The following is a 14287-nucleotide window of genomic DNA, read 5'->3' as shown; positions in this document are numbered from 1 at the left end:
TGAGCTATGCAGTAGGTTCTCATTAGTTATCTATTTAATATATAGTATCAATAGTGTATATATGTCAGTTTCAATCTCCCAGTTCATCCCACCCCCTTTTTCCCCCTTGGTATTTTAAGATATCTAAAACAAGAGCAACAACAGTAATAAAGCAAGCCAATGTTCTGGGAAACAATCATGTTTGTCATATAATGTTTTGAAGGACCCAAGAAGGAGCCAAAATTATTTATTAGATTTTAGGGTCTCATTGTTGTATTGGTCTAGCCCAGGTATGAAGAGGCCCTGTTGTATCAGTGTCAAATCATAGAATCTGCATACAGGAAACAGATTTACATTCTGTTTCTGCCTGCCATTCACCAACTAGGTGTAATATTTTGGGTTATTTTTTCCTTTGGGGCTATATTTCATAGTATTTCACATTTAATCCTCATCAATATTCTGAAATGGGAATTTGTATTTCTACTTTGCTGAGGCTTAGGCAGGTTATGTTTATCCAAGATTATGCAAATAGCACCACAGTCTGGATCCAGAACTTTGTTCATAACCATCATGCTAAATGCTGCTTATCCAGGGCCATTGTCTGCAGGGAACCATTGTTGTTATTGTTTGGTCGTTGAGTTGTGTCTGACTCAGCAAACCGGAACTTCCCAGAAACCTTACACCATATCCACTCACCAAGGTACCTCACTCTGGAAACATGGAGGAAATTGGGATTATCTGTCCTGCTGTTCCATGTAACAGACTCTTCCAAAGTCTGGACATAAACCAAAACCCCTCTCAGGACAAGTCTCTAAAATCTGTATGTGTGAATTTCTTCCTTCACCAATATCTGGGTTTTAGGGCAAAATAGAGGGGACCTCAGAGAAGGCAATGGCACCCCACTCCAGTACTCTTGCCTGGAAAATCCGTGGACAGAGGAGCCTGGTGGGCTGCAGTCCATGGGGCCGCTAAGAGTCAGACACAACTGAGCGACTTCACTTTCACTTTTCACCTTCATGTATTGGAGAAGGCAATGGCACCCCACTCCAGTACTCTTGCCTGGAGAATCCCAGGGACGGGGGAGCCTGGTGGGCTGCCGTCTATGGGGTTGCACAGTCAGACACGACTGAGGCGACTTAGCAGCAGCAGCAGCAGCAGAGGTGGACCTCAATATTTCTATTACGATAATTCCTCCCCTACCTCTCTGATTAAAGTTTTCCCCATAGAAACATTGTTATGAGTCAGCAGTTAGATATTCCTTTAGTACCAGGGGATTGTCTGCTTAGCCCCTAGATTAACAGCAAGCCTGAAGCTGGCCCACTATTTACAACATTGCTTCATTGCAAAATTATATATTGAAGTCTCCCTCGATCCCTAACACATTTAAAAAATAGAATATCTTGTTAATTTGAGATTATGTTCATCAGATTTATTTCATATTTTATTGGCTAAGGCTTGCAAACTTTGTTCTTTACATCTTCCTTTCTTAAAAGTTCTTTTCATTCCTCAGAGAAGTTTCAAAAATTCATACTCCACTGCCTTTAGGGCCACTTATAAGTAACAGAAGAAGAGTAGCTTTGCACATTTTAGTAATCCTCATTTGACCTCAAACGATGGAGTTTTGCCAGTTGTGAGTATATTGAAAAGAATGTGCTATTGAATCAAAAGCATTTACGAAGGGAAATTTCTAAAACTGCTTTGTGTGGATAGTTTAGGAGGTGGATGAATTCTTATTGTGATGATTTTTTAAAAAAATTAATTAATTTTATTTTCGGCTGTGCTGGGTCTTCATTGCTGCAGGTGGGCTTTCTCTAGTTGCGGTGAGAGTGGCTACTATCTGGATGCAGTGCGCAGGCTTCTCATTGCAGTGGCTTCACTTGTTGTGGAACCTGGGCTCTAGATGCACGGGCTTCAGTAGTTGTGGTGTGTGGGCTTTTAGTTGCCCTGCAGCACATGGGATATTCCTGGAGCGGGGATCAAATCCATTCCCCTGCTTTGGCAGGCAGATTCCCAACCACTGGACCACTTGGGAAGTCTGAAATGACTACCTTGAAGGGTGACAATATTTCTTTATATGTATAATTTCTGGGCTAGTTTCTTAAAAAAATTCTGTCAAATTTCCTTATACTGTCACTTCCTTTAAATTATTGAATTTCAGTTCACTTCTGATTCAAATGACCTGTAATTTAATGATAAAATTCAAAGCCTATCCTTTTTCATGACAGATCTGATGGTTTTGAGCCCTATGTGATCACTAAACTTGAATCAGACAGGCATGATAAAACTTAAATGATAACATCAGCATTTATATTTATAAGTACATAATAAACCCTGACACCTGTATAGTACTTCAGCCTTTCAAAGTTATTTGGTACATATTATTTCTGAGGGTGAACATAAAGTTGTCTAGAATCACGAGAAAATATTTCCAATTACAAATCAGTAACTTCTAGTAGAACCTGGAAGAGCAGGCATGGTTTCAAGTAGAAGTGACTCACCAGGAAATGACTCCAGAGGTAAATGGGGATTCAGGAAATGTCCAGTGCAAACCATGACAGCATCAAAGACAGCTCTGTCCTGCCTCCCCTCTGTCTCTGTGACAACATCCCATTGACCAGTTTCGGAGAAGTCAGGACGCTTTGTTATGCTGCACACGGTGGTCTGAAAGCAAAAGACAGACACTTGTTTTCCACCAGTCATCTTGGGACTTCATGCAATGACTGTATGGTAACCATGTTTGTTATTTCAAGTGGGTCAAGTGAGTCTCATGTTAGAAGGCCTTTCAATATTGGTTTATCTTCTCCCTAGAGAAGTTAAATAACTTGTGCAAAGTCTCAAAAGTGGTCATAAAGATTAGGACCCAAAACATCTGAATGACTTCACTGCAAGGAAGAAACATTCAGTTTTTATTTCTGGTGAGAAGAAGATGAGTTAAAATACTGAATGTTGGAAAAATTTAGGAAAATGAGTTTTGACCCATTATAAATTGTGTGGTTCAGACTTCTAGTTATTTCTTTCCAATGGGTTTCATGAACAAAATCCAATTTTCCTTTCCTCTGAAAAAAATTCTAAATTTCATCCTGAATGAGACTTTGGATTTAGAAAAGGAACCAGGAAATTCAGTATTTTAGTGACTTCAGTAAAACATGAACAGCAGGATTATTATCTGCCTTATTCGTATAGAGAGAAAATTAGGAAGAAGTTTTCTTAGGCATCCCATTTCAATTATATTGGTGAATGGGCCAGCCCCTATTCATTAACCTTCCATAACCCAAGCCATCTTACCTTAAATTGAATGTATTTCAGAAGGTCAAAATGCTCAGCAAACTCTTTGAGGTAGTTCCAAAATTTTTCTTGGTTCATGAAATTAGGATAATTTTCTTGGAAAGGGAAGTCGCTGTAACATGACATTTCTTTGCAGACATTCGTCACTAGTGACTTGTAGACCCTAGTCATCCCATCTTTAGAAGTTTCCTGTGTAAAAGCACAGTTAACTTGATGGAGTGGGCTGAGGGGGCTAGGAGGAAGAGAACAGAGATCACCAGCAGCTAGCATTCCATATGTCATTCCAAAGAGTTTCTGGAAAATTTAGCATTGGATCCCCTTGCTATAGATATAAAAAATCACTGGTGGGGTTGGAATTGTTAAATATAATATCTTCATCAAACTACAAAGAAGCTAACAACATTTAACAGGGCTCTGCAGGCCTAACACTGTCTTTAAACAGATCCATGAACGTGGGCCCGTGGTCCATCTTGCTTATCTTCTCCTTCTTCCCTTGCCATGATTACTCCCTCCTCTCAGGTTCTGAGCCTCTTCTTCTTGCCTTTGCTTAAGGAATGCCTCACAAAGTTTTCTAGTTATTGTATATGTATATATTCAACCACTCTCTCTTTATCAAGTCGTTCCCATCCACACTTAAAATACTGAAGACTCAAATTTTCAAAACTACCCCCCCCCCACCCCCTTTCAACTTATATTGAAGGAGGAAACAGAACAGGCTCCATCTCGAAGGCAGGACTCCATCCTGGGGCAGACTGTGGACTTGAGCTATATGCCCAGTATCTATGGAAACGACATACCAACTGGAAAACCAGATCCCTGGATGGAAGACTCTCAGGGCTCATATCTAGACTCTCCATGCCTAAAAGAATACCCTAATTATCTGTGTAACTGAATAGAATCATACATTCTATTATGCTTACTGGGCTATGACCACAGGCCTATTGATAATTGTCCACTGTTAACTGCCTAGGCTTAAGGCTTATGAATCACAGGTTAACTTTGATTGTATCTTTCTTTTCCTTTGTTCAGACTAGTTTCAGGGAATTTGGGGAGGTGGGTTTGGGCACGGACACTTAGGGTATATAAGGTTTTCACAAAAACTGGTCGGAGTCCTTGGCTAAGAGGAGACTCTGCCTCGGGCCTGCCAGTGTGATAAACTGCACTCCACTATTGCATTGTCCTTCTGAGTGAGTTTGTTTCCCGGAATGTGTGGCTACAACAATAGCCTCTTACACCCATGTCTGTCTCTGTCTCATCTCAGTTTTCATGAAGGGGTCATCACACACTGACTCTGTTTTCTCCTGGACTCCTCAACTTCTTATCTTGGTCTTTGCCGTCCAAAAACAAAACAAAACGACCTGTATTAAGGACACCAATGAACTTGTTCAAAGCTAATCTCTTAATTCTTCAAGTCTCTTTCTTTGCTATCACATTCTCTAAGAAGCCTTCCATAACCCTATAGATCTTCACAAGGCAGCTATCATACTTGCTGCCCCAACCTAGTACCCTGAACTTTGAGCACAGAACTGATTACACTGCATTGCAATGATCTGTTTACAGTTTCTGTTGCCCACTAGATTCTAAGGAGGGTTGGGGCCCTGTCTGTCTTGTTCCCTGTGTGTCCTGGGAGAGGGACATCACAAATACTTGAATGAATGAAAATGAATATTATCATTGCATTTTTGAAAAAAAAAAGTATATGACGGAAAGAAATTACATCAAAATTTAAATAGTGCTAATTTATTTAGTGCTCATGAGTATTGATATTATATTTAATTTATATATATATTTTTCTTTTTTTTTTTGGCCCTGCCTCATGGCATATGGGATCTTAGTTTCCCAACCCGGGAATGAACCCATGCCCCTTGTAGTGGAGGTATGAAGTCTGAATCATTGGACTGGCAGGGAAGTCCTGTATTTTTTCTTTTGTTTAACTCAATATTATTTTTTATTTTTAAATTTATTTTTTATTGGAGTATATTTGCTTTACAATGTTGGGTCAGTTTCTGCTGTACAGCAAACTGGATCAGTCATATATACACATACACCCACTCTTCTCTCGATTTCCTTCCCGTTTAGGTCACTACAGAACATTGAGTGGAGTTCTCTGTGCTATACAGTAGCAATATTATTTTCTAAAATTAGTTTATATCACTTTATAATAGGAGAAGGAAACCAAGCCAACCACAGTGTTAGGGGAAGCACACTGATTGAAACTGCCCACCCTGGCCAGGCACCATAGTAACCATTTGCATGAGTTGTTTTATGACAGGAGATTCTGATAAGGAATACGGAACTAATAAGCCACCACCAACAGGAAGAGTTGCCTAGTTGCTGAGTCGTATCAGGCTTGGATGCCACCGTTCTCAAAACAATGTCTGCTGGAAGCTAGTAACTGCAACCTTGCTTTTTATAAAACTAGGCAACCGGCTACCTGGCTACAAGTCTCCCTGAGATCTTTCTCCCGAAAGGAGACACTGCGTGTCCGTCCACTTCCCAGGATCCCTCTCGTTAGCATCCATCTTGGCTGAGCGATGCATGCGCCACCAGGAAAGACTCTGAATTAGAGTGATTGGCCAAAGACCACCCGGAAACTAATCCCATCACCATAAAACCTGAGACTGCGAGCCACGCGGCAGAGCTGTTCTCCTGGGTTCTCTTACCCTACAGCTCTCCACCCGGGTGCCCTTTCCCAATAAAATCTCTTGCTTTGTCAGCAGATGTGTCTCCTTGGACAATTCATTTCTGAGTGTTAGACAAGAGCCCAGTTTCGGGCCCTGGAAGGGGTCGCCCTTCCTGCAACAATAGGGTAAAATAGGAGAAAAGTACACAAACCAGACCGAATATTTTCTTCCATACTGACATTTGGTGGCTTGATGAGGCCCACAGTACACAAGAAAAAAAAATACTAAATGTTTTTTCCTAATGGCAAGCCACTCCAGTACTCTTGCCTAAAAAATCCCATGGACGGAGGAGCCTGGTAGGCTGCAGCCCGTGGGGTTGCTACGAGTCGAACACGACTGAGCAACTTCACTTTCACTTTTCACTTTCACACACTGGAGAAGGAAATAGCAACCCACTCCAGTGTTCTTGCCTGGAGAATCCCAGGGATGGGGAAGCCTGGTGGTCTGCCGTCTATGGGGTCGTAAGAATCGGACATGACTGAAGCGACTTAGCAGCAGCAGCAGTATACTATGGGTTTCCCTGGTGGCTCAGAAAATTCTTTCCCTGGTGGTAAAGAATCTGCCTGCAGTGTGGGAGACCTGAGTTCGATCCCTGGGTTGGAAAGATCCCCTGGAGGAGGGCATGGCAATCCACTCCAGTAATCTTGACTGGAGAATCCCCATGGACAGAGGAGCCTGGCGTGCTACAGTCGACAGTGTCACAAAGAGCCGGACGTGACTGAGCGACTAAGCACAGCACAGTACACTATAATCCTAGAGTTGTGATCATTTACATACATTTGCTTATTCTGTTTTCTTCACCATCCATCCAAGACTGGCAAATGCCACTTCCTCCATGCAGGCTTCCCTCATTCGTACCAGTGTAAAGTACCTCCCCAGCCCTGAGCTCGTGCCAAATGCTGCTCTTCTCTTCCCCCTGAAGCACTTACTACTTGGGCCTCCATCTTTTGACACCTTATACCCTACCAGAGGCAGATCCCTTTATTCCCACTGAAGACCCTGATATTCCCAGTAACCAGGACCAATTCTGGCCAGAGGCATGTGTGAGAGGGTAGCAGGTAGGAAGGCTAGGGGTCTCCAAATGGAGGAAACAGGCTGCAAATGTCAAACATCTTTTATCTCTCTCTTAAGTGGCAGGAGGAAACAAACTACGCAAGTCAGATTTTTTTTCTTTCTCTATACAAAATAGAAAGATTTCCTTTAAAATTCTGTGTTGCCATGATGACACCTGTTTCCACCTGAACTTAACTTTTTTCAAACCTTGAGCTAACCAATGTGTTTTTCTTATGGAAATATTTTTCTTAAGTTATGTTAATGAACTATATTTACCCTAGACTCTCTTTCTTCAAGTAGGTTTGCCTAAGGCTCAGAACCAGTATATTTTATTGATGTAAATATTCACTTAAGCTATGTTAATGAAACTATGCATTTGCTTAGAATTTGCTATATATTTGCTTGCCTTTCTTCAAGATTCATGCCAAGCATTTTATGGCCTGGGACAACTCACCTTGTGCCAGTGTTATCTCAAAATGCCTGTTGTGGGTAAGGGGCCTGGTGCCAGTCTCTGAGTTTTGAGACATTTCCTTTCTCTAACTAGCAACCTGCTAGTAGCTATATAACTTTCTGCTAAAGACTAGCAGGGGGCACTCTTTCTTCCCCCTTCTGCTGTCTATGTCAGAAGCTTTCTCTCTCTCTTTTATACTTTAATAAAACTTTATCACACAAAAGCTCTGAGCAATCAAGCCTTATCGCTGGCCCTGGATTGAATTCCCTTCGCTGAAGGCCAAGAATCTCAGTGTCTTTCATGACTCAGCAACAACCTTTCATGTGTCATTTAGCCATTTCCAGCCCTACTTCCTGATGCTCAAGTCATCTAATGGCTGACCGAACCTTGAGCATACACCCTGGGCTGCACATTCCACTCTTAAGAAGAGAAACAGTGCCTGGGTTCTTCTTCTGATAATGTAAAAACTACCCCCTAGACCTAACAAGGTCTAGATTCTTGCCTCTCCCTTGGCAATTCTCTTCCAAAAGACATGAACAACGCCTTGGGGCTGGGGCTCCACCCCCTGATGCCAACTTCTGTCCTTCTTAAGGTGCCATCTGCTTCACATTCACCAATGAGATTCAGCTTACCCAATGTGATACTCCGCTACTTTGTCTTAGAATGTTCATGGTCCAGAAATCATCGTAACGTTCAATCCTATGTTTGTGTATCAGACTTAACTGTTTCTTCCTCTTTCCTCCAAATTCTCTTGCCCCTACCCCGCCGATTCTCCAAGTTCATCACCAATCAGACTGCATCCTGCGTGGGGTCAGCACAACTCCATACACAAAGCTGTGATGCTGCGATGAGCGGCTCCCTTAACGATCACCATGCATGTGTGTTCAGTCATGTCTGTCGCTTTTGAGACCCCATGGACTACAGCCCACCAGGCTCCTCTGTCCATGGGATTTCCCAGGCAGAATACTGGCGTGGATTGCCATTTCCTTCTCTGGGGGATCTTCCCTGACCCAGGGATCGGACCCTCATCTCTCTCTTTGGCAAGCGGATGTTTTACCACTGAGCAACCTGGGAAGTTCTTGATGATCACCAAATAGACTACAGCCACCATGCCTGGGCAGGGACAGAGCAAATGGCCAGATTATGGTTGGTGGAGGGGGAGGGTATGAACTACGCACAGTAAACTTCCATAGTCCGCCGATGGCATTACTTCTTTCAAAGCAGATGGGCTCCAGGTGTTCATCTAAGCAGCATCTGATGGAGGACAGGCCGCTCACTCCAGCTCCGATCACTGCAACTCGCTTGGCCATGGTGTGTTCTGAATGATACAGATTAAGCAGAGCTTCTTCATATGACAAGGCTAGAAGGGAGCCCTTGTCACAGAATTCAACTTTCACAATAGTATAGATACCCTCCTTTTGTCTCTGAGCTGAGGCAGAATCATATTTCGGCTAAATATGAGGGCTCTGAAATCAGACTGTTTCAGTTTGGATGCTGGCTTCATTTATTTACAGGATGATCTTGGGCTAATTGTTTATCCTTTCTGTGCCTCAGTTTTCTCATCAGTACAATGAGAGTGGAAATAATAATGCCTATCTAAAATAGGCATTGTCCTGAAATTAAATGACCGAGATATGTTGGAAAGGTTGTAGAAGTGTGTCTGCTACACAGTAAGTACTCAGTTAAATTTTGCTCTTATTCTTAGCTAGTTAAGCCAAGACCTAGCACCAAATATCTAGTCAGCTTTCGTTTACCGCTTCCCTAATGACTCCTTCCTTTCCTCTCTTCTTTCTGGAAAAGGCAGCTCACCCAGATAAAATTTATCAACGTTTGGGAACACATAGGTAGACACACCTGTTGCTTCCTTTGGACTCAGGAGTAAATGGTCTTGATCCCCTTAAGATTTTATATTCCCTCAGTATTAAAAACACTGCTATCACCTAACCCTCCCAAAATCCTAGAAACTGCAACCAGCAAAAATGTTCATTCTTATTCAAAGCATCTAAAGTCCTAAAGAGTAGCTAGTCATGGGTCGTGCCCTGCCAGCAAAAAAGATACTACATGAATTGAGGGGAAGTTCTTAACTTTGAACAAAGAAAGCTTGACTGACCGTAATACAGAACTGGGAGGGTGACTTTTTGAATGCAAACCAACCAATCCAGAGCCCATTTCCCCCAGTCACCTCCTTTACTGACACTCACTCTTCTTGTGCCTGAGGATTCTGATTTGGCTAGAGAGAAACTGCAAAGCCCTGAGGACAAACCCCCCACCACAAATCCAACCAGAAAGCATGGCAGCAAACCTGAGCTCAAATTAGGGAAGAGGCTCAGTAGCAGGAATCATGGGACACTTCAGACTCTCATCCCAGTGAGATGTGCACATCCAGACTCATACTCAGATACCTAGAGTCTCTCTCGACTCAGCCTCTTACTAGCAGACTGGCCTTAAGTCATGTTCAAAGACTCAGCAGTTACACCTGAGTCCACTTGACGCTTCAAAGCCCTCCATGTGACATAAACCTGATTCGCTGGAATTAACTTAGTGTTAACCCATCTGATCAAAGAAAAATGTATGTTGATATCGCATATGCCCAAAACTACAATTTTAAAAACCTGCTATAAATTGTCATGACACCATGCTTCCTCCAATCTTTCCTGACAAGGATAACATCCCCATTTCCATGTGATCTCATCTTGGTCTCTAGAATCTGCTATATGGATTTCCATGGAGGGCTTTGAAGTGTCAGGTGGACTCAGGTGTAACTGCTGAGTCTTTGAACATGACTTAAGGCCAGTCTGCTAGTAAGAGGCTGAGTCGAGAGAGACTCTAGATATCTGAGTATGAGTCTGGATGTGCACATCTCACTGGGATGAGAGTCTGAAGTGTCCTATGATTCCTGTTACTGAGCCTCTTCCCTAATTTGAGCTCAGGTTTGCTGCCATGCTTTCTGGTTGGGTTTGTGGTGGGGGGTTTGTCCTCAGGGCTTTGCAGTTTCTCTCTAGCCAAATCAGAATCCTCAGGCACAAGAAGAGTGAGTGTCAGTAAAGGAAGTGACTGGGGAAAATGGGCTCTGGATTGGTTGGTTTGCATTCAAAAAGTCACCCTCCCAGGAGGGCTGTTTACTACCTCAAGGAACTGTCTAAGCCTGGGAGCAGCAGTCCCATCGGCATCAGCAAGGCCTTAACTGTCAAAGCATCAAAATTTAGAAAATAAAGAGGTATGGTTAATACAAGTGAGAAAGGGGAAAGCTCTGGGAAAAAAATTAAAAATAACCCCTTGGCACAAAGACAAAGGGAGTTAATGACTTTACAGAGGGCAGAAGACTTCTGAGCCCTTGGACCCCTCAGACTTACCTGGTTCCAGAGGAGGACCCAGGGACTTGCAGCATCAGAGGGCTTTTCCAGGCTTGCCTGTTTCAAAATCTTACTTGCCATCCAGCCCTTTGTAAGGTTGAGAACTTCTTGCCTGGCTTCATTATTTACAGCAAAATTAACACTCTTCCCCCTCGAGACTTTTGGTTTATTTAGGAGTCTCTTTTTGATTTTGAAAGAGTTGAGTAGTCTGCAGTAAGAATGGACTCTGGAGGCAGCAGAACTGGGTTTGAACTCTGTCTCTGCAACTGACAAGCCATGTGCCCCCCAAACAACCCACTTACACACTTTAAGATTTACTGTTTGCAAATAAGACACAAAGTCACACGGAAGGATTGTTTGAGTCTGAAACTGTGATAATAATTACACAAAACTGTCTAGCACCAAATATTTACTTAGGATTCATTTCCCACTTCCCTAACTCTTCCCTCCTTTCTTCTCTTCTTTCTGGAGAATATATCTCACACAGATAAAATTTATCAACAAGTTTGGAAACACATAGGCAAACACACCTATGGCTTCCTTTGGACTGGGGAGTGAAAGGTCTAGATAGCTTTTAATCAGAAATAAATGGCCTCCACTGATAACACATACATTTCTAGGGCAAGAGGGAGAAGTCTGGAATTGGCAGATCTTGCTGTGCTGTGCTTTTGCAATAATAAGATGAAAGAAATAGTTGTTAAGTGATCTGGTTAAAATGCAAAATGTGCTGCAGTGAAGAGACTACAAATTAATTCACTCCACACGTGCACTCTGTGTAACTCTAAGGGCAGATACCAAGTTTGGGGGCCCCCAGAATGATTAAAAATCAGTGACTAAATAACAGTAATAAATACAGACCCAGCGACTGTCCACAAGAAGATGCTACTATATAGACAGGGGCTGACACACATGATATCAGGCAATATGTTCTATAATAGCAGCATGCCCTGGGTACAAATGCATGCAGACACTCTTGGGCTGCTTATCTATGCCTGGAGACCTAGCTAGAGACACGTACTAGGCTGTGTTTTTCCTGAGCAAAAACACCCAAGTGCCAAATAATTGATGCCCCAAATAGATGTAAATTGAAAGGCAGGGGAAAATACTGCAGGTTTGACAGGCCGGGAGGACACAGTACTGCTAAGCTCTTTGTAAACTATAAGAGTGTGCTATAATTGTAAGGTCCATTGTAGGTCAAAGGTTGCTGATATTTATTTTCTTAATAGAAGAAGCCCTAATCAACTGAGTTGGATTTTTGAACAACAGGAAAACCCTATCCCATACCTGACACACCATAAAATGTAGCAGTCATTTTTGAGAGATGGAGAGACTTGGATGATTAGCAAATCATACAGCTGATTATGATTTATGTAAATACAGAGGAAGAGGGGAACAATAGTACAGAAGGTGGCAAACACAGCTGGCGAATACGGACAAAATGTTCTCTGAACTTGGGTCCTTTGATGCATTTGTGAAACGTCTGTGTATAAATTTGAAATTATATCAAATTTAAAACTTACAAAGAAGCAAAGGCAGGGGTTAGGGTTGGATTCTGCTTAGGGCTAGAATCTAAACTCAGGGTCAGAATAAACTCAACTTTGTGAAGGGAGCAACTGAACCAAAGTTGGGTTTTTTGCTTTCTTTAGAATCATTCTTTGCAAAAGACTGACTTAAATGTGTTCTTCAGATGTTATTAATAACAATTATCGACCATTGAGCTTCCCTTATAGCTCAGTTGGTAAAGAATCTGCCTGCAATGCAGGAGACCTGGATTTGATTCCTGGGTTGAGACGATCCCTTGGAGAAGGAAATGGCAACCCACTCCAGTATTCTTGCCTGGAGAGTTCTGTGGACAGAGGAGCCTGCTGGGCTGCTGTCCATGGGGTCGCAGAGTCGGGCACGACTGAAGCGACATAGCATGCATAGCATAGCTTGGACTTAGATCTGTTTATATTTCTTATTATATCACTCTACCAGTGTTCTTCCTTTGATACCGTCTTTCCGAACGTGACACTTGTGGAATATTTTGTGTTTCTCAGTGACAGGCAATTCCATCTCATCCAAAAGATGAAATCAGAACGGAGCCTGGAATCACAGACAGTCCCACAATTCTGTTATTCTCACCACGTCTTCCTTCCGGGTGGCTTCTCCCTACAGCATAACTTTGTTTCCTTAAGAAGTTCCTTTGCTTCCTGGTTTTCTCCCTAATTCTGCTGCCTTAACCCTAATCAAGAGACTCTCCAAAGAGAGGATCACATTTAGCTCTAAGGAGTGCACTCACCAAGGGGAATATTTACTCTCTGTGAAAGCAGCTTCTGGAAACATTTCCCCATTAAAAGAAAAAAATCCAGGACACTTACCTTGTTGGCCCAGAGAGGTACTTTTACAAATTATTTCTCAAAGCCAATAGCCAAAGACACTGTTTGTCTTAAAAAAAAAAAAAAAAAATCCAAACGCAAACTGTTTGCTCTAAAAGAAAATAAAAAAAATAAAGGAATGCTGACTTTAATCAAAGTGCTCTCGGTTTAAAACAAAAACTGCCGTTTTTCCTGTCATGCTGATGACAGGAAATATACTCGCTGAGGGAAAAAAAAGTTGTGTAGGGCACCAGTTGAAACTTCCGTGATCTCGACGGAGAGCTCAATGACGAATTAGAATACAGCTGTCGGATTGGAAAGCCACAAGCGACTTCTGCCCCTTTCGCCCACCCTCCTAAACGTCACAGTTCCGACGGAGCTCTAAACTTAAAGAGGAGCACATGGTAAGCGACTGCTCTTCTCACGGTAGCCTTTAGAGGGCGCCAAATCACCCCAAACCACAATCGCCAGTGAATTGGGCGTTCTGCTTAACTAAATTATGACTCTTGAGAATTAGTCTCTTGAACTATTATAGGAACTGTGCATAGGAAAAGGCAATGGCACCCCACTCCAGCACTCTTGCCTGGAAAATCCCATGGATGGAGGAGCCTGATAGGCTGTAGTCCATGGGATCGCGAAGAGTCAGACACGACTGAGCGACTTGACTTTCACTTTTCACTTTCATGCACTGGAGAAGAAAATGGCAAGCCACTCTAGTGTTGTTGCCTGGAGAATCCCAGGGACGGGGGAGCCTGGTGGGCTGCCGTCTATGGGGTTGCACAGAGTCGGACACGACTGAAGTGACTTAGCAGCAGCAGCTGCAGTGCATAGGAGAAGGCCAATTAGGTGACTACTGTGTCATCAAGTTCTCCCAAGTAGGGTTAGTTCCCTAACCCCAAAAGTGTGATTTCAAAATTCAGAATTTATAAGGAATTTAAGCAGCTTCATCTTTTCAGAAAAGGTCAGCAGAGGGAGCTGGTAAACCATGTTTGAAAAAGCTTAAACTTGGTTTTAGATGTTAGCCTAGGGCACAAGAAGAGAAATAATTACATAAGCACAGGCAATAATAGAATAATAGAATACAGCCATGAAATTAAAAGACACTTACTCCTTGGAAGGAAAGTT

General features: G+C 42.5%; 1 protein-coding gene across 2 annotated transcripts in view; it reads right to left on the bottom strand.

Moving 5' to 3' along the window:
* Positions 1-13339, bottom strand: part of FMO4 (flavin containing dimethylaniline monoxygenase 4) — a 38269-nt gene extending 24930 nt beyond the window's left edge. For both annotated transcript variants that reach the window (XM_068986643.1, XM_068986642.1), the window contains exons 1-4: positions 13166-13339; positions 8631-8770; positions 3265-3453; positions 2478-2640 (exon numbers count right to left, since the gene is read on the bottom strand). In XM_068986643.1, coding sequence (XP_068842744.1) covers positions 2478-2640; positions 3265-3453; positions 8631-8762 — 484 coding nt within the window. In that variant the 5' untranslated portion in view covers positions 8763-8770; positions 13166-13339. The remainder of the gene's footprint in view (positions 1-2477; positions 2641-3264; positions 3454-8630; positions 8771-13165) is intronic.
* Between the last annotated feature and the right edge of the window lie 948 nt (positions 13340-14287).

This window comes from Capricornis sumatraensis, chromosome 14 (genome assembly GCF_032405125.1).
Source record: "Capricornis sumatraensis isolate serow.1 chromosome 14, serow.2, whole genome shotgun sequence".
NCBI lineage: Eukaryota > Metazoa > Chordata > Mammalia > Artiodactyla > Bovidae > Capricornis > Capricornis sumatraensis.
The sequence above is the reverse complement of the archived record's forward strand: the minus strand, read 5'-3'. Positions and strand labels throughout refer to the sequence as shown.